At 50.4% G+C, this 19223-nt stretch overlaps 2 protein-coding genes across 6 annotated transcripts; one reads left to right on the top strand and one right to left on the bottom strand.

The window, feature by feature from the left end:
• Positions 1–1270: 1270 nt before the first annotated feature.
• Positions 1271–9010, top strand: HOPX (HOP homeobox). 5 transcript variants are annotated; one of them, XM_039700279.1, is made up of 4 exons: positions 1571–1694; positions 2013–2149; positions 6140–6315; positions 8561–9010. In XM_039700279.1, the coding sequence occupies exons 2-4, from the start codon at positions 2101–2103 to the stop codon at positions 8636–8638; spliced, it is 303 nt and encodes a 100-aa protein (XP_039556213.1). In that variant the 5' UTR covers positions 1571–1694; positions 2013–2100; the 3' UTR covers positions 8639–9010. The 5 variants fall into 5 exon arrangements, with proteins under 5 accessions (XP_039556210.1, XP_039556213.1, XP_039556214.1 ...); XM_039700276.1 differs by lacking the exon at positions 2013–2149 and having other exon boundaries at positions 1271–1694; XM_039700280.1 differs by lacking the exons at positions 1571–1694; positions 2013–2149 and adding an exon at positions 5788–5877.
• Positions 9011–10591: 1581 nt separating this feature from the next.
• THEGL (theg spermatid protein like) lies at positions 10592–19111 on the bottom strand. The gene is made up of 7 exons (XM_039700123.1): positions 19029–19111; positions 15372–15494; positions 13769–13882; positions 13389–13509; positions 12221–12352; positions 11537–11706; positions 10592–10956 (listed from the first exon to the last, which is right to left on the bottom strand). The coding sequence occupies exons 1-7, from the start codon at positions 19109–19111 to the stop codon at positions 10842–10844; spliced, it is 858 nt and encodes a 285-aa protein (XP_039556057.1). The 3' UTR covers positions 10592–10841.
• Between the last annotated feature and the right edge of the window lie 112 nt (positions 19112–19223).

Here is a 19223-nt window from a genome sequence, read left to right as displayed (position 1 = left end):
AACGCTCAGGGCATATGCACAGAAGGAAAAAAAAGACAGCATACAAACATAGGAAAATCTTTCTGGACCAGAATATTTTCCCATCTGTCCTGTCACTGAGGCTGGCCAAGAGCAGATGCCAGAGCAGAGCACAGACATGGGGCAGATAAGTAGCAATACCCTTGAGAGCTCCCCCAAGGATGTGTCAGTATGCAGTTTGGGACCTCTGCCTGGACCTTCCCACACTGGGGTTGAAATCCAAGGCTGAGTCCCACTGCAGGGGTTTGCTCCAGGCTCCTTGAATGCACTGTGATGCCCCCAGCCACGGCTCCTGGAGCCATCCCCTGGACACATTGTCCAATCTGCTTGTGTGCACCCATTGCTAGCCGTGCTCCTGTTGCTTAGCACCAGTGATAAACAGGACATATTCCTTTGGCCAGGCGCCTGCCCAAGGCATGCAGGATCAAGTCTTCTCCCAAAAACCTCTCTGGCAGCCACTGAACTGCACTATTTGGTTTATCAGGCAGTGAAGCTGTCCCCTGATCTTGCTTGATCAATGTCATCCTGCTAGGAAAACTGGCACAGGTCTGCCTGTCCTTTGGCACAGATCTCTTTGCAATTCCCTTGCCTTAGCCCATGTTTCCCCCAACATTACAAAACCTCTTCAGGATAGTCTTGGCTCACTGCTAAACATATGGCAGGTTTCTTGCCTGGGTTTGTCCATCCACTTCTCCCCAGGGTCAGGGCTCCCTCCCTCTGGCTCCAGCCAGCTCCATAGCTTTTGCATTCTGTGCCAGTTTGAGTTTTGCTCTGGCAGACAATCTCAGCCACTGCAAGCCATACTCAATTTTTCATGCGCCCTTTCTTCAGCCCCTCTGATTTTCCAGCATCCCTTTCCAGCATCCCCTTCCAGCTGTCTATAAACTGAGAGAAAAATCAGTCCCTCCCCACTGCACTCCACCCCAAAAGATGCCTCTTTTTAAGCTGCTGTCTGATGCTTCCAGACCACCACACTGAGAGCTGCAGGCTCTTGGCTACTTCAGTCGAAGGTTTGGCAGAGGAGGACGCCCTGCCCTCCTCCCCATCCCAAGGCAGCTGTGCCTCTGAGGGCTGCAGCAGCAGGGCAGCTGCAGGAGTCAGTCCTGCCCTTGCACCCGGCCTGGCGGGATCACAGGGCTGACTACAGTGACAGCAGACTCTGGAATGTTAAACCTGGACCCATCATTTGCACGGCACTAAGGCGAGGCGGGAATGCAGGCGTGCACAGCAGCGGGCTGCCCGGGCCCAGGCGGGAGCGGGGCTCCCTCCCTGCAGGGCATCCCGCAGCGGGATGAGCCCGGCGGGACGGGCGGGCTGGCCGCAGCTCGGCTGCACGGGCGCAGTTTCCTGCACCCCGCCTGCACCCTTCCTGCACCCCGCAGGAAGCAGCCCCGGCCGGGACCGCGTCCTGGGGCCCCGGGGCGGCGGGACGGGGCTGGCGGGCCACCGGGAGCCCGCGGAGCCAGAACCCCGCGCGGAGGGAGCCCTGCCAAAGGGAGCGGGTGCCAAACCTGAATTACCAGCCCGGAGAGTGGCTGTGGATCCCGCGAGCTCCTGTGATTTGCGGCAGGTTTTTCAGGTCCCCGCCTGTCAAACACACACGCAGATACTTAAGCAGTCACCCGAGGACCTGCGGGGTTCTTGTTTTACGCACTTCTGGTCCCCGCCAGCTCCAGGTAAGCGCAGGCTTTGAGCTGGGGTGCTGGGGTGGGTCTGCAGCTGGGGATGGGGGATGGAGGGAGGAGCTCCCCTGTGAGTGCTGATGCTGAGAGGTCGGAGCTGCACGCAGCAGGGCAGGAAGGCTCCTGCCCGGGGCAGACAGAAGGGCACCCAGGCGGGAGGGACCCCCGGCAGGGGCCACCACGGCGTCCTGCCTCTGCTGCAGCAGCTGCTGTGCTCCTGTTTGCTTTGTTCCCGTCCGATATTATCTTCTAAAAGACTGGACGGGTAGTTTACAGGATGCATGACAGGTGTTTTTTCCTTATTTATGGCAGGGCCCGGTTTATTTTTAAAGCCTCTGTCCCACCTTATCCTGTGCGCCATGCTGGCTGATGTTATCCACAGCCACCCCACAGCAGGAGGATGAGGAAAGCTCAGGACAGGACACGGCTCTGCAGCAGAGCAAGGGAGGGTAAGAGGGCTCGTTTGCATTGAGAACTGCTATTTTGATCCCTGCAGTGGCAGGAAATAGCTGCAAGTTAAAACCAGATGCAGATGCCTCCAGTCACATCCCAGCCCTGACAGTGGGAGCTCTGGGAAAGGGGTCAAGAAGCCCAGCAGAGGCTATGGAGCCCCATCATCACTGCTCAGAGAGATTTCTAGGGGCTTTGGGTGCAGTAAATCATTAGAAAGCTCCACAGCCAGCCAGCTATTGTGACTACTGTTCAAAAAAGCAAAGCTGAGCAAACAGAGATCACGTCTTTTCTGGAAAAGTGGCACATTTCTGCCAGGATAGTAAATGCTGACTGCACTGGCAGTGCTGGACAAGCATGATGGGAGACAGAAAGATGTCCTCTCCCATTTCCTCTTCCAAGCCAGAGCTAGGAGTCCTGCTAGTAACCCCAGGGTGTTTCTGTGGAGCTGGGTGCAACCACAAGACATGGGCAGAGTACTATATATTTACAATAAGACTTTCTCTTGCTGCAGCTTGTGTCCATCAGCCATTACCTTTTGTCTGCTCATTCCAAAATGGCCCTGGAGGTGTATTTTAATGCCCTATCAGCCACACTAAGAGCACCAGGTACTGCCATGTACATAGCAATGCTGGCTGGAGCTGCCCACGGCCCAGGCAGCTGCTGATCCACTTGCAAGCCTCTGCTCTCACATCGCTCTACCTAAAACCACGACAGTCAGAGCCAAGTGTGAATTCCCCAGGGGTCTTTAGCTTGACACTTAGGACAGAGCAGGTGTGGTGGTTTCCCTGTGACAGTGCATCTGGCATTGTCATTTCTGCCTGGGTGAGTAAACCCCAGCTGAATGACAACTGCAGCCCCACAGCCCTTCTGAATGGCTAACATTCCTTGCACTGAAAATGCCTTGTTGTTTTTTTTTAAATGTTGTCAAAAATTTAGGAGGAAAAAAACAGTAAGAAGTGGTGCTTTTCAGCAGCTAAGCCAAACTGTTGTGAGTCTCCATATTTCTGCCAGGCTTTAAGAAATGTAAGTGAGACAATCACCTTTCCTGTACAGGGAGAGATGTTGGACAGCCTGAAGCCCAGCTGACTGCCTGGGCTTAAACGAAGCTCCATTTAAGTAGTGGGCAGATGATTAGTGGTCTCATAGGGCCAGTATGGCCATTTAGGCACTCCTGGTGCCGTGTCATATAACCCCAAATTTATCATCCAGGAGGTGCCAAGTGCTAGGGGCCATATGCTGCGCAGGGGTCACCTGGCTCCTGAAAGCCTCCAGGACATAGCAGAGTGATGTGGGAAGACCTACAAAGCCCTCCAGGAGGCCCAGGGTTTTTGCCTTTTCCTGAAACCCATCTCAAAAGCCTGAGAGGTAAAAATTGTTCTCCTTCCAGAGCAGGGGTAGAGGGGACACAAAGAAAAGCCATCAGGCATCACATCGCACATACTGGGGCACCCTGAGCTGCCAGCTGGTGGAAGATACTGTGTCCTATGGGGAAACGCCTCAGGAACCTGGAGATAATCAGAAGCAGAAATAGCTGTGCAGGTGAAACATGAAAGGTGAAGCATGTGTTCCCTATGCAAATCCAGGCACACACATCAATGCACATTAATGCGGCAGGCTGCAAGCAGTGATTTATGAGCTGCCAAGGCATGTTGCTGCTGGTGGCCTGGGCTAGGTGCATGATCTGGAGGTGATGAGGATCCCTTTGTGGGCTCTCTATGAGAAGGGCACTGGGCTCAGTCGTGTGCTAAAAGAAAAGAGAGACAGGACTTGTGGCCTGAGCTTGGCCTCATCTGTATTTTGACCTCATGGAGAGCTTGGCAGCCACAGTGCTGGAGAGCAGCACCTCAAGTCCAGGGGACCTCCTTCTACTTCTGCATCTTTTCCAGAGGTCTACAAACAACTGAGGTAGGTGAGCAGCATTCAGCTGACTCCTACTACCTCCCATGAATGAGGAACAGAATTATGATGCCCCTTTCCTATATGGATGCTTCTGAACTGAGCTGACCCCAGGAAACCCAGATAGATGCAACACAGTGCAGACAAGGCCAGCTTGGCTTGCAGTACCTGGGGTTAGAGATGGTCTTTCCTCACTCCACCCAGGGCTGCTGGGGGATACTGTCTGCACTGTTGACCAGCACTCTATCATGCTCAGAGGTGCTCCAATGTTACACAACCACTGTGTTACAATTAGTATTTACCAAATGACTCAAGCAGAGTGGGCTGTTTCACAACCAACCCTGGTCTATTTATAAGCCCCTACTCAAATGCCAAAGGATTCTTTTATTACTCAAAGCACTTTCTGTAGAGGAGGCTCAGGGGGATCTTTGCTTTATGAGGTAAAGTTCAAAGAAGAGGATCTCTCCAGCCTCTCACTATGCCTGGCTCTTCACAAGCTGTAAGACAGTTTTGAAGCTGAGCTCCATTCCCTGCAGTTCTGTAAGCAAGTGCAAGCCCTGGGGCATTCAGTACCCCAGGGTACCTAAAGGTGAGTTACCACTCAACCAAGAAAGCAGTTGGGTTTAAACCTATGCAGTAGGAGTGCAGCATGATGGATGTTCCAGGATGATACCCCAGAGCCAAAGGGAAGGAAAAGCTGGACTGCAATTTGGAGGCAGGGCAGGTCTGCAGCAGATGGCCCACAGGAGTCCCAAGGAGGGCCAAGGGCTCCTGGCAGCACTGGAGAACCAGCAACACCAACCAGCAACACCAACCACCCACATCTCCCAGCCAACAGAGACGGGCCAGGCAACTGGGACAGCAGGAGAGCAGATCAAGAAAGGCCACATTTTGCAACCAGCTCTTCCCCTGCCAATACCCCACAGCCTGGTTTCAAAAGCACCACAGTGATTCAGCATCAAGGGACTTGTGCATTCTGTATGGGGGCAGTTGACTAAATTAGAAAGCTCCACCCTCTGCCATGTGAAAGCAAACCTGGAGCCCAGCAGAAGAGAGGTGTGGGATTTAGCCGCAATGCACTTGTTTTGCTTGCTCTTTTGGGCCAAATCTTCCAGAGACTATGCAAAGCACAAGTGGGACAAGCATTACTCTGGAGGAAAATGTGGGCTTCTCAGTGATGCCTTTACTGGGAGCACCTAGGACTGACCACAATCAGAGACAGCAAGTGCTTGAGCAACAGACCTACACTGGGTACAGTCCTTCAGGATTTGAACACATACACAAAAACCCAATCAATCACCTAATCAGTTCGGTGATGCTCAGGAACAATAGGACTAACTGTTTATGCCCACGTGTGGTAACATTAAATATTACTTAAAACATTGCAGCTCACCTTCTCATGGCCAGCATTATGTGATGTCCAGCCACACTGCTAAGAGAAGAACCAGGACACTGATTCTGAGGAGGGGGGACAAGCTGGTTTCTGGATCAAAGACCATGCTCCCAGAAGATCTTGTATGCTCTGTTCTAACATTCCTTTGCACAAACTTGCCTGATAATTGGGAAGCAGGGGGAAAAAAAATAACCAACAACCCACTAGGTTAGACGTCAGATATTGTCCCTTCACCCAGAGGATAAATAATGTTTTTAAACCAATGTCTTTAAATTAACCCCCTGCACATGCCCATTGCTGTGACATCACTCCTAAGTGACGCCCAGGCCTAAATAGGGCTGTAAACAGGAATCGTTCCCATGGGAGTCACGCTGGCTATAAATACAGCAGCAGGGGAGTGCTGAGCAGCCTGCAGCTTCCTGCCAGCTGAGGATGGTGAGACAGCTCAGAGCTGGGCATTGCTGCCGCGTGGTCGCTGCAGTCAGGAGATGAGACAGGAGGTGCTGGGGAGCTGGTGCTCCCAGCTGAGCTCCCTGGCATGCCTTTGGGAAGGGAGTTGAGCCCTGCTGCAGCCAGAGGCCACAGCTGGGGCTGTGGGGGAGGTTGGTGGGGACACGGATGACAAATCTGGGGCTCAGCAAGTGTGGCCCCACTGGCCACTCCCAGCTTAAGCAATGACACCAGCCCCTCTCCGCAGTGCCTGGCCCCATAGCCCTGCCTCAGGAGGAGATGGCCATGGAAAAGCCAGTGATTCCCACTGAGGAGCAGCTGGAGATCCTGGAATACCACTTCTGCAAGGTGAATAAGCATCCTGACCCCACCACACTGTGCCTCATCGCTGCTGAGACCGGGCTCTCCGAGGAGCAGACTCTGGTGAGTGTATGCCCCTCATCCTGCCCCTGGCACAGCCCTGCTCCCCCTGCATGCCTCTGTGTCCCACATCTCCTGTCCTGGTCTATCATACCCCTGCACCTGTCTGTCCCCTTGCGGGCTTCCTACAGCAGCCCTGCCCTTTTCATGCTCCCCCCACACTCCTCTGTGCCCCAAGTGCTCCCTGCACCACCATGCACCCTGAGCTCTCCTCACTGCACCCACAAGTGTCCTTTGCACATCTGCAACCCCCAGCACACTCCTAACTGCACCCACAGAGCTCTAATGCAACGCAGCACCTCCCCTCCCTGTACCCCACACCCTTCCTGCACTCCACATGTTTCTGCTCCTGAATTTACAACCCGTGCGTGCCGTTCTTCCAAACCATTTCTGATAGTCTTGGATGCCAAAACTACTGCTGGTTTTAAGGTCTGAAGAAACTACTGTCATTTTAAAACAGATAGATGCAATTCCTACAGGATGTGCTGTGGGACATGCTCAGGCTGTGCACCCTCCCCCTCAGCGTCCCTAAGCCCCGAGGTCAGGCAAGTCTGTCAGCCTCTCCAGGAGACATAGAGGCCTCCAAATACCGCTCCTCAGGGACAGGCTGCCACTGTCTGGGAATTCCACCAAGCCCTGTGCTCCAGCTGGCTACCTGCAGGCTACTCTGAGCTTCAGAAGCAAACGGCTTCTTCCCAGTTCCTTCAGGTGGCAGTGCAGCTCATTGTGATGTAGGTTTTTACTAGACCCACATCAACATTTATGGCTATAGATCCCACTGGGAAGTTAGCAGCAGTTTGCAGAGAGCTGCCAAGCCTGGCTCTCCCTCAGCAAAGCCAAAGGGGTATAAAAGCCGAGCTGGCAATGTCAGCATTTAGCCTGTCCCAGGGAAAGATGCTGAACAGCATCCATTGCACTGACAGTCCTCGGCTGGAGTGGACTGTGCTTTGGTGACAGGCAGGTATCAATCACGGCTTGTTTGAGGCAGCAAGGAGGCAGTACCCCTAAAATACCTTTTTCTCTGTAGAAATGGCACTGTTCCTTTTTTTTCTTCCCCTACAGCAACTTGTAAATGCAGGCCATATACGCCCAGGGCACCTGTCTAGATGTCTTTAAATCCTCCCTGAGAGCTATCTTTTCCCACTAATCTAGTGTGCTCCTAGAGATCTGGAGGTGGATGTCACATTAGGGACAGGATCAAGACTGGGGTGGTGAGCTGCAGAGTGCCTGCACTGCGTAGAACACAGGGAATCATTGCCCCTGACATCTGGAGTACTTTATCATCTAGAAATAGCAGCCATTTTAATAAAAAATTCAGTAACTATGAGATGCAAAGAGGAGATTATGGTTTAGGACAGAAAGTGAAACTTTTGAGAGGAGGGTAGGCCGTCAATCATATGACTGGATGTGGTCAAAGGCAGTGTGAGTGTGAGAGGCACTTACAGAGAGCACTGTGGTTGTATCATTATGGACTATAATAGCTTCGAAAATAACCATGAACAAATATAGCAACAAAATGAACTGCAACAAAAGGAATCACAGGCACACTGCCAAACAAAAGGCTGAGCTGTGCTTCCGGCACACGAGTAATATTTCTTTTCTTTCTTTTCTTCTTAGGTAGTGTAACTTTAACCAAATACATTTTATCTAATATTTTAAATTGTGGCTGCCTTGACGTGGCATCAGCAGCTCTTGGAATAGGCTTCCAGATGCTAGGTTACAACAGATATAAAGCTAAGTGCTGCTAACTTAGATGGGCATATTGCGTTAAAACTAAGACAATTTTTAAACAATTTTAAAAATAGATTTGTTCTTAAATTTGCTGGAGAGCCAATGTGCTGTACCTCTCATGCTTTCTGAAACAGGTGAGCTTTCAATTCCTGACAGTTTTGAACTTGCAAATGATTTTTCACTTCTCCAGTCATTTAAACAGACACCATCCAGCTCCTTAGCCAACCTCTTACTCTGCAAGAAAAACCTGGGCTCACAGCAATAAAAAAAAAAATTACTCACCCATGCTGTCAAGGTCTGAAGTGAGCTAGAGAAATGATTTTGAAAGAAGTGCACACATAGGTTGCAAGACCGTTCAGTCAGGAGCAACCATCCTGGCTGCCTGTACTGCCTGGGAGCAGCACCATGAGTTCCCCTCACCTCGTCCCACGTGCTGACATCTGCACCTTTAGAAAAGTTATTTGGAGGCTTTGCTCAGCCCAGTGCACTCAGTCTCTGCTTTGTTCTTTCTCTCCAGAAATGGTTCAAGCAGCGCCTGGCGGAGTGGAGGAAGTCTGAAGGGCTGCCCTCAGAAAGTGGGTCTGTCAGGGACTAGAGGATGCTGCTCCAATCCCCTTGCCTCTTACAAAGGATGGTGAAGCTCTTCAGAGTGGGTTTCCTTGGGGTTCTTCTGTTGCAATAGGTTTTGCGATACAAAGTAATACTCTGCTATTTAACATAAATCTTATTTAACATGTACATAACCAGAAAAAACCCCACTATATATATATAGAGCTATATATGTATACACGTGTGTGTATACAACTTTTGATGGCTGATAACCTATCTCGTGATTCCAACCCATTAACAACAGCTGCACAAGAAAAGGCAATTTCATACCCTTGTCCCAGGCTTGAAGTAATTTTGCCATGATATATGTTCAAATATAGAAGGAAGAAATAAAGATTCTTTTTCTTTACAATCCCCAGAGGCAAAGTATGTGAGTGATCATCCAGAGAGCAGGGCATCTGGAAAACCAGGTGTGTTGTCCAGGTGACCTGGTTTGGCTCAACATGCCTGAATCAGCTCTGGATACTGCAAACCAAGCGCCTACACCATAATCAGACCAAGCCAAGCACCCCTTGAATGCCTTTTTTACCTTTCTGTTAAAGGTCAGCAAAGAGAAAGAACTCATGGGTTGTTTCGGGTTTTTTTCTCAGTGCAGTAATAAAAACCCAACATTTTTTGATGACAGGAGCTGTGCTATGTCCCTGCTTGTGCTCCCTGCCCCCATGACAGGAGGCAGACTCCTTCCTCTGGACAGACATTTCTCCCAGGCAGCCTCAGTGGGCACAGTGGGTTTTCCCTTTGCCACAGGGACAGCCATGGGCAGCCTCGTCTCCTAGGGCACCTGTGGGTCCATGCATGGCAGCCCACACAACCTCACACACCTCCTAATCCCCAAGGTGGCAGAGGCTGGTGGTGCTGGGGTTCCCCCACAGTATGGGGGTTTCAGGGGGAGACCCCGGTCTCCTGCTGGCCATTCTCAAGCCTGAGGAATGCAGCTGCAGTGGGGCTCTTGCACGAAGTCCAAACTCTCATCCATCCTGGCACAGGACAATGCCTGGTCTAAAAATAACCAGCACAATTTCCCAGTGACCTTACCTTGTTCAAAAGTCCTCTGCTTAGTGGATTACTGAATCAATTAATGGATCCTCTGATTAATCCCCTTCTGGTTTGTGGTCACCTGCCTCTACTCCTTTGGAAGGAGAATCAGCTTAACAAAGGGAAGATTAAAATACTTTGGCTCTGAAACTGCCATATGCTTTCATTTGTGGCTTTTGTCCCTTACTGGTGAGTATCTCTCTTGCCTCAGTATCTCCAGCCTGTTGCCAGTGGTTGGGCAGCCAGTGCAAAACACACTGACCCTGTAGGAAGCAGATAAAAGCATTCTCCCTTTATGTCATGCCCTGCACAGGCTGTGTTGTTCCTCTGCAATCCAGATGCCAAACTGACTCACCCACAGACCTGACTGCAGCTCAGAATTTGATCTGAAGACTCTGGCATCAACACTTGTTTTCTGCTTAGCCTTTGCAATTTGCCTTCTCTCTTACACTGAGGGGAACTCTGCTTTATTGAATTAGCCTCCAAAAATCCCAATGCAGAATTCTCTTATTTAGCCCAGGGTCACACAACTGAGTATCTGAACCACATGGCTTTAACCCACCTACGTAACTGGATCTGCCTGTTCTCCAGGCATTTGAGAAAACAGGTCCCAAATCAAAGCCAACTCAACATACATTGTAGCCTTTAGTATTTCTACTTCTGTCACAAGCATAAAACTTTTGAGTGTCAGTAAGAAGATCTTCTTACTGACACTCAAAATTTTTGCTAAACTCAAGTATTGCTAAAACTTTAGCAAAAGAATTTAAACCCAAATTCAGGAGTTGCATTGCATCAACTTACTGTGTGCTTTTGAGTTTAGTTTGCCACACTTCCCTGCATGAAAGGACAGTTCCTGTGCTGCCTTCCCCCAGCAGTTGTTTCATTACTTCTTAAACTATGACAGCAAACCAATCAAGACAGAAACTCCAGACATAACCCATCCTAGGGAGAGAGTCTTCCCACATTAAGTTGAATTCTGTAATTTTCCCTGATGACTATTCTTAAGGAATTATTACTTTATTTTAACTCCCAGAAAGCATTCCTGCTGAGTGCTGCCTCTGTGCTGTGTTCTAAGAGATGTTCCAGGCAGCACAGCCCAGAGTGATGTTCCAAGGGGTGATGTGGGCAGATGGCAGGAGCATTTCTGAAGGAGCTTAGCGCTGAATTGGTTGAGCTAGTTTTTCGAGCCGTGGAGAACAAACTGCCTTCAGAGCACTCTCTTTCACTCTGAATGCATCTGGGTTGAGTGCAGTCAAGCCCATACGAGGTCTGGAGGAGAGAAATAGGGACAGTCAATCTTGAGTGGAGCAAGGCCAGCTGTCAGCTGCCTGCGAGCTCCCACACCTCCACCTAAGCCTTCCCTGCCAAGGGAGGACAAAAGGCATCACACCTCCAATGCTGTTGTCAAGGGAGGAGTATCTCTCACAGCCACTACAGCCAGGCATTCCCTCATCCTCTCTGAAACATCCTCCCCAGCACTTCCTGCAGACTGGGCTGAGGTCAGCTGCAACATGCTGGGCAACATGAGTGTATTACACTCTGCCCTTTGCCAGTTGGTTGCTTTTTATAGTTGGAATTAATAACAAGTCCTAACCAGTAATTCTGATGGAATTAAAGAGTTCCTGTTTCTTCTCTTTTGACTCTCCTTCTACCTCAAAAGGGCTTTTTAAACCACAATCCATGTAGCATTAACTCATCCAAACATATTAAACCCAGGCATTTTGGAAGTGGAAGAGCACTTCCTAATCTTGGCCTGATCTCTCTGGCCAAACACAAATGACCAAGGTGCCATGAGCCACACAAAATGGGCTGGCAGCTGACCGTTTCAAGGTAGGGAAGCAGCACCTACCTTGAGGAAGGCTGGGCCAGCCCCACAATTCTTTCTGTAGCCACTGCGCGCTTGGCAGCCTTTGTCACAGGCCACTCAGGATCCCGGGGGGGCAGGAACTTAGGGTGGAGTGGTTTGGGCTTCGACAGCTCAATGGTCCGAGGGCTTGCAATTACCTTCCGAGAGGAAACCTGTGGAAGAATGGGGAGGAAGGTCTTTAGAGATGCTCCTGGCATTCAAGGGTGCTCAGCCTGCAACCAACTCAGTGTTACCAGGTTCACAGGCACTGACCACACACAGATGGGACACAATCAGACAGTCAGCTGTGTTTGGCACTAGGCAAACTGTAGAAGAAGAAACCACTGCCTCATCAGCCCCACAACCTGCCCTCCAGCCTCCTGTTACTCACAGCCCTTTGTCCAACCCACCCCCAGCACTGGAGATCCCAGTCAGGCACTTGGCCATCTCTCTCCATCCCTACAAGTGCAGGTTAGGCACAGCTCTGCTGTTGTCTGGGGATATGTGCTGGGAGTCAATTCATGCTCTGAATGGAGCACAAGTCCTGCTTTCCAGCTCAGGAAGCAGCTATGCCACCCTCATGGAGAGCAGCACATCCAGGCTGACATGAAGAGAGCCACAAGCACCTGTGCCCTCTCCTGTGCCAGAAGTGCCACCCGTGTAGGGTCCCGGGTGACACTGCCTTACCGTAGACGTGACAATACCAGGTTTGGTGTGCGTGGGGCAGCAGGTCAGCTCCCTGATCAAGGGCTCTGCAAGTTTCTGGACCCGAGCCGATGCACTGGCCGAGACTGCTAAGCTGGAAACCTGTGCTGGCACCTGCATGGATCCAGAATGGGGGAGGGATGTGCAGACACAGAGCTTGTACAGCAGCCCACAGGGACATGCTCCCTCTCCACAAGGATGAGCATCCCAGCACCCTTCCTCTGCATACATGGTCACTCTTAATTTTCCAGAATCCATTAGTTTTTTTCCACCTGAACTATTAAGTCATTTTGGTGCTATACAGATTCCCCAGCTGTTGCCCACTCAGAGCCAGGAGGGGAGTGCCTGTAATGAGAGCCTGTGTAGCCAGGTAAAAGTAGAGAGAAATTCCTTCCATGTTTTTCATATTCATCTTCCTGGCCGAATCAAATAACTTCCCTGCTAAGGACAGACATTCAGATTTCAGGATAAATTTGCTGCTACAGTTAACTGCACTCCTACAGAAAATGTGGTTACTTCTCCAGCAGGGGACTTCCAAAATTTTTCACAGGTTACTGCTGCCCAGTCCTGCTCCAGCTCAGCTCCCTTTTCCCAGCCCCAGAGGCTGTATCCAGAAAACCTAGCCCTTGCCATAGAAATTAGTGTAATCTGAGATTGCTCCAAGCCCTTTCACCCCTGCCAAAGCAATGACCCACCTAAAAGGAACAAGCTCAGAAATATAAATTAGGCTTCTGGCAAAATGTAGTTAAAATACACATAGTAGTTGCAATCTCATGCCCCCTGTGTACTCAGATAGGAGCTCAGCTGCCCAACTACAAACTCCCTAAGAGCTAAACATGCCATTTCCATCAGGTTTCTCCACTTTCCCAGGCTGCTTTACCAGAGGATGCAGCCCAGATGCCTCCCTTGGCTCTCTTGCTATACTAGACTGCTCCAACCTGGCTGGCTTTTGTCTCCCAGCAGGAGATTTGCAAAGACAACATTCTTCTCTAAAAAGGAGTTTCTTCCAGTGCCATAAACTGCAGCAGAACCAGGCAGCTTCTCCCCTCCACACACTGGGCACATCCAGGGGTGGGATACAGGGCCTAAAAACTCAGGACAGTCTGCTGCATCCCTGTGCCCTCCAAATCTCACTCAACCTCCTCCTCACCTCTCGGGGCGGCATGAAGTCTGGGTGCAGCCCCTTTGGCTGGGCAAGCTGCAGTATCCGCTTGGAGGCATTATAGTTCTGTGCAGCCAGGGACACAGGCCACTCCGGGGACTCGCGGGATCTGGAAGCACAGTCATGGCACTGCCACTCACGGGTGTTCTCCAATCTGGCAGCAGCGGGGTTTTCTAAGCCTCACAATTGCTGCAGTAGAAGGCACCTTTGTCTTGTGGCCATTTCCAGTTCTAATCCCAACAGAGACCCTGCTCTGCATTTTTGCACTCTGTTTACGCATCCTCTGTTCCTCCATTTATTAAACACCACTGATGCTACAAGACCCAAGGCTCTACCCATAGCACCCTATAGGCTTTCCAGCCTCTCACCTTTGTGCCAGGTAAGCAGGGAGGTATTTTTTAGGCTCAGATAACCTCAGCAGCCGTTCAGAAGGGTAGCCATACTTCACTAGCAGGGGATTCCCACCGATTACTGGTCTGCAACTGCACAGAAAGAAACATTTTGAGGAGCAGCACGGAAGAGCTAGCAAAAGGCAACAGAGAACATGATCCTTGAAGATGGTAACCTAAGTCTGGTTAAACATTCATGTCCGCATATATAAAATTTGGCACTGGTGCACATGGAAAAACCATGAACAAACAGGCATTTACACCAGAGATTTCCTCACTTTAAATGCTGTTGGCATCTGAAGAGTCCTCTTTTAAGCACTCTAACTGCACTGCTTTCAAAGTCTAGGCTTCTCCTGAACCATTTAAAGGAGCTGCCCCACAACATCTGGCAGCATTTATGTTGGTCAGCTCTGTCAATTTAGAATCCTCTTTGTTACAATGGCTTGATAACACCTTGTGCCCTTGTAGATCCTTTCATCTTGGTGTCTCCCCTAGTGCTTTGCTCATCCAGCTTTCAAACAAGCATAACTGTTGGAATATGCCTGTCATCACCAGGGAAGAAGAAGAGGTAAGAAGAAAGGCAGGAAGTGCTGTTGTATGGACACCTTTAGCAAAAGGCAGTAGCTCTCAGGAGGACGAGAGCCCATAACTGGTGATAGTGGCAGAGGGGAGAAAACTACAGACATGCACGTCTTGACATTCCTCCAAGTAGAGGAAAGCCAGGAGTGGACTCCAAAAGAGCTTCATCTCCTCCAACAGAGCTACAAATGACTTGCTTCAAGTAATGTAGCAACACTGTCATTTATACTTTTTACATCAATTTTCATTCCAGTTCCAAAACATGATCTAGGTTTTACACCATGCAGTGACAGCAGAGGTTTAACTCAAGGCAAGACACCTGGATTCCTTCCAGCAGCAGAACACTGCAAGATTGCTCTGTTCCTAACCTTACCTTAAAGACTTAGGTCAGACTCCAAGAGGATGCAGGGGTTCATTAACTGTGTCCAGGTGCCTGGCTGGGCTGCCTCAGCACCAGTGGGACACAGAACACGCTAGGGACAGTTCCTCTCTACTCACAGGCGCAACACACGTTCCATTAATAAATGTATGCATGTACATGATGTCTACTTCAAGCTGTTGGATGGGTATTTTTGTTACAGCAGAGGAACATGCTCCCTTCTGCTTGGAGACTCAGATCAAGACAAGCTCCTAGGGCAGCTGATGGGAACCCAGAGCTCTAATCAGACCAGCAACTATGTGTTGCAGAAGTCCTTCTCACAGCTGGGAAGTGGATATGAGGAGATACAAGGGCACCAAAATTTAGCACTCCACAGTTCCTCCCCATTTTGGAAGTCAAGTATTCGGGGTGTCTATGGTCCCATAGCACTTTCTTCTCTGCTCCAGACAGCCCCTGTTCCAAGCACAAAACAGTTGGTGAGTTTCAGTGCCATGAAGCTATCTGCAGAGCAGCCTTTTCAGGAGAGGAGAAGGCATCTCCCCTTTCCCTGGGAGCCAGTATAGTCCCCATAAGAATATGCTCTGAGCTGTCTCCTTCCCCAGGATGCGCTACCATGTCACTCACCTGCGTCCATACTTGGTAAAATCTTTCTTGGGCTTGGACAGATTCAAGATTCGTGCAGATGGTCGAGCTGTCATAGCACCAGGTGAGAGGGTCCATATTGTCTCTTGGTTTCCCCATATAAGCCTAGCATGAACAGCAAGGTTGTCAAATTTTAGTAACAGGCACAAGTGTGAAATGTGTTTGCTGAGGCTATCCTTCCCTGCCCAGAATGGAACACACCCACACCCACACACACCCTATGGCTCCCCACACCTGAAAAGTGCCACTAGCACCCCCTGAGCATTCTCCTTCTGTGGCTCTGAATTTCCCAACACTCTCCTGCTGGTTGTTGTCAACTAAAGGGAAAAGAGTCTTAAAGTGATAGGTTTTAGTTACCAGTGGATGCACAGAGAAGGTCATTGCATTACATCTCTGAAACCCCTGGAGGAGTTTCATCATTGCATTTCTTTTGCCTCACCATTACCACCTAACTATACCACAGGTATGACAGTGAAAATAGTAACAACTTTACAGTCAGGGTGTGCCATGGAAAGTGGGTGAGGTTTTACAGAAGGTTAGTGGTTACTCTCCTGTGCCCAGGGCAAATTGGGAGTTGCTCATCCCTCACTGAGAGGCCACGGTGGGAGAGGGTACTGGGGTAATTGGGACAGGGAACAGCAGGGCAATGGGTTTGTGGAGCCTTTTTCGAGACCCATACAGATAACGAAAAAATATGTTATCAAGAGATTGTTGCCCTGGCTTGTCAAGGTGTAGTTTGATCACATCACACAGACAGCAACTCTGCTCCTAAAGCTGGGCTGTAGCTTCCAGGACAGAGCCTGGCTCCCATGGTCCAGTCACCTTGCACCACACACCATCCTACCCCACAACATCTCAGCTGGGCAGCTCAGATCAGATGGGGCAACAAAGGCAGGGCTTGGGTCAAGCCCAGGTTTTTAATTGAGAATTTGAGAGAGCAAATTGAAGGGAGCCCTTCAAGTATGGAACATCTCAGTCTGCTTTTCTAGGGACAGAAGGGAAAGGAGTAGCAAGACAATGGCCAAAGACAATGGCCAAGGGTCTGCTCTGGCTGAGTCCCATCAGTTCCCAGCCCTTGAGCAAGTGCTGCTTGAATACCTACTTACGTAGGACTGCTGACTTGGCAAAACAGTGGCTTGGGGTCTGCAAGTACCTCTATCCTGCCAAAATTGCAGAAAAGGACAAACATGCCATTAACCATACAGTTAAACCAACAGAGCATAAAGAAGCTACTGCTGTACTCAAAGCCATACAAACACTCTCAAAGCCCTGTGCTTTTGCCTCCATTCCCTTGAGAGAGCGTGTTTAAGGATCTCTCTCTTCAAGTACTTTCCACCCATTTAATCTGGTAAACTTACCAGCCCATGAAATTTATGTCTTTTCCCTTGGACTGCAGAGACACAAATTTGCAATTTTGCCTCTACTGATGGCTAGGAGAGTGGGAAGGAACTTTTCTGGTCAATAACATACCATGAAACAGGTACAAGAAGGATGATCTCCCAGCCTGTGGGAGCTCAGATGGACAAACACCTGTTACCACCATGTCATGGTTTATTAAAAGGCACCATGGGGACAGCACTGTGTTTCCACACGGCTTTAGGAGCACATTTTATTTCAGGCCATTTAGCACAGAGGTCCTAGATGCTGTACAGACACAGGAACAAACATGGTCTCTGCCTTAGGAGCAGCTCTGGAGATGTTTTTACTGAATATACAACAGACCAAAACCTTTCATGAAGATCAGGTATCACTGCTGAGGCCTGATATCCCAGTGAGTGAGAAGTGCCTGAACTTTATGAGCCTTGGTACAGAGAGAAGAACAAGATAATCCAGTGCCACAAGTGTGTTACACAACTCCTCGATGTCACAGACCAAGCCCATACCCACCCACTGGGGCTATGAGTGCCCACCCACAGCCAGCTGGTGAACAACCACACTGTGCAGGCAGCTGTGGAAGTGCTCCACCATGGGAAAAACACAGAAGGTGGAAGCCTGAGGCATTGCTTCCCTGCTCCATATCACCTGGCAATGTGGCAGCATGGCCCTAGAGAAGAGCAAGGACACCAGCAGAGAGAGATACTTGCCAACAGAAAACAATCTGTGCTTTGGAGACACACCTGTGGTTTCTCTGAAGGGGCTGATACTGCTAGTAAGATACCAAGCCCTGGGAAATGCTTGTGAGAGAGCTCAGCACCACAGAGATCCCTGAAATGGCAGGCTGCTGTTGCAGCATCGTCACTGCACGAGATGCCTGTCACGCCTAACTTGGGCCACAGCGCTGCAAACACGGCTCCTGCTGAGATCCCACAGAGGCAGCTGCCTGTAGGACTTTGGCCCCCTGCCACCAGTTCAAGACAGGACATGGTCAGGAAGGCAGACGTCATTTCAGCAGCCAAAACCCAGTTTAAGCTCTTTATTCCCAAGCGGGTCCCCAGAGGGTTTTCCTTGCAAAGGTGCAAGGGGGTGAAGGATTAGCACACAGAGGTCCCCCCCAGCCTAGCTGTGTTGCAGAGCTGGCACTATCTCTGCAAGCAGGCTCATTGCTTTTCCTCAGCCACTGGCACAGATCCAGCACACAGCCACAGCCAAATCTAGCACAACATAGTGCACATGGCCCTAGTGCCCCACGCTGCTGTGCAAAGCTTGCATCATCATCCAGCCAAATAATGAGGCACACATGCATTCAGATCGGCAATCTTTTTTTGTTCTTTTCCCAATTGCAGAAATAAAGATTACATTTATCATGGCACAAGCTCTAGACAGACAGGTATCCTCACTTAGGATGTACCTTCAGCAGCTCTGTAACCTGAAGGGGTTAAACCACCTCACTGACAAGACAACCCTGGTGGAGCCTTTGTTGTTTGGGCCTGCTCATGCTTCCCAGCAAGGCCTTGTTTCAGCCAGACACAGAAACACCTCCCCTCCACTGTCTGAGCATTCACACACTCATGGCTTAAGGGAGATCAACTCCTTTTGAGATCAATTCCTTGTAAAGCAAAGAGTCACAGCTTCCATTCTGAAGGGACAGGATGGCTGGATGTTTTTCAGAAGCTGAGGTAAGGACAAAACCGGACATAATTTCCTCTCAAGTGTTTATCAGTGTCATCTGATGCACTGACTCACTGCTTGGTGTAAATCCCCAACTGAGCCCTCTCAAGAGACATGGGGCATTGGCCTCAACACCCAGCCAGGAGGGGAGGGCTTCTTACCTGCTTCGTGGGTATACACACATGCAAGGGGTGTAAGCTGACACTGCAAAGACAAGAACAGGTGAATTTAAAAGCTTGGTAACGCCTGGAGCCGGGGCTTCCTGCTCTTTAGCATGCAACAATCATATGACAGATGAAGTTTGTGCATCTCCTCGGGACAGCTGCTCAGCAGATGTTTGTACTGCTTTTCCCCGGTACTTTCCTCTCCAGTGGCTGCTCCTCACGGGGGGATGCTGGCAGCCCCCAAGGCTGCAGGACAGAGCACCCCAAGCACCAGTGGCCACCAGCCTGAAGCCCCCACCTGCCCTACAGCCACCCCTTATGACTGCCTTCAGCAGCTTCAGGGGAGGCTTTCAGAGCCCCGGGGAAGTAGCAGCTGTATTAAACTGGGACCAGGTGCAGTATAAAACAACCGGGGGGTAGGGGTTACGGGATGACAGGAAAACCAGCGACGTGGCCACACGTGCAGCCACTGCCCCGACGACAGCGAAGGCCATGAAACAGGGCCGGCATCCCGCAGTCCCTGCCGGGGCCTGCCGGCGTCACCCAGCCCACCGAGCCCGGAGCCCTCCCTGCCCGAGCCCGGCGCCGCACGGCCCCGGCCTCCGCCCGCGGGGAACACCGA

Source organism: Passer montanus, unplaced genomic scaffold, assembly GCF_014805655.1.
Source record: "Passer montanus isolate IOZ18808 unplaced genomic scaffold, ASM1480565v1 scaffold14, whole genome shotgun sequence".
Classification (NCBI taxonomy): domain Eukaryota; kingdom Metazoa; phylum Chordata; class Aves; order Passeriformes; family Passeridae; genus Passer; species Passer montanus.
This window is presented reverse-complemented; position numbering and strand designations above follow the sequence as displayed.

Coding starts and splice junctions, on each gene's coding strand:
- THEGL (XM_039700123.1), bottom strand. CDS start 19,111: ATGCCGGCCCTGTTTCATGGCCTTCGCTGTCGTCGGGGCAGTGGCTGC. Junction 13,510..13,768: donor CCTGCTTACCTGGCACAAAG/GTGAGAGGCTGG, acceptor CTGTGCTTCCAG/ATCCCGCGAGTCCCCGGAGT. Junction 11,707..12,220: donor CTGGTATTGTCACGTCTACG/GTAAGGCAGTGT, acceptor ATTCTTCCACAG/GTTTCCTCTCGGAAGGTAAT.
- HOPX (XM_039700276.1), top strand. CDS start 1,310: ATGAGCCCGGCGGGACGGGCGGGCTGGCCGCAGCTCGGCTGCACGGGC. Junction 1,695..6,139: donor CTGGTCCCCGCCAGCTCCAG/GTAAGCGCAGGC, acceptor CCCTCTCCGCAG/TGCCTGGCCCCATAGCCCTG. Junction 6,316..8,560: donor TCTCCGAGGAGCAGACTCTG/GTGAGTGTATGC, acceptor CTTTCTCTCCAG/AAATGGTTCAAGCAGCGCCT.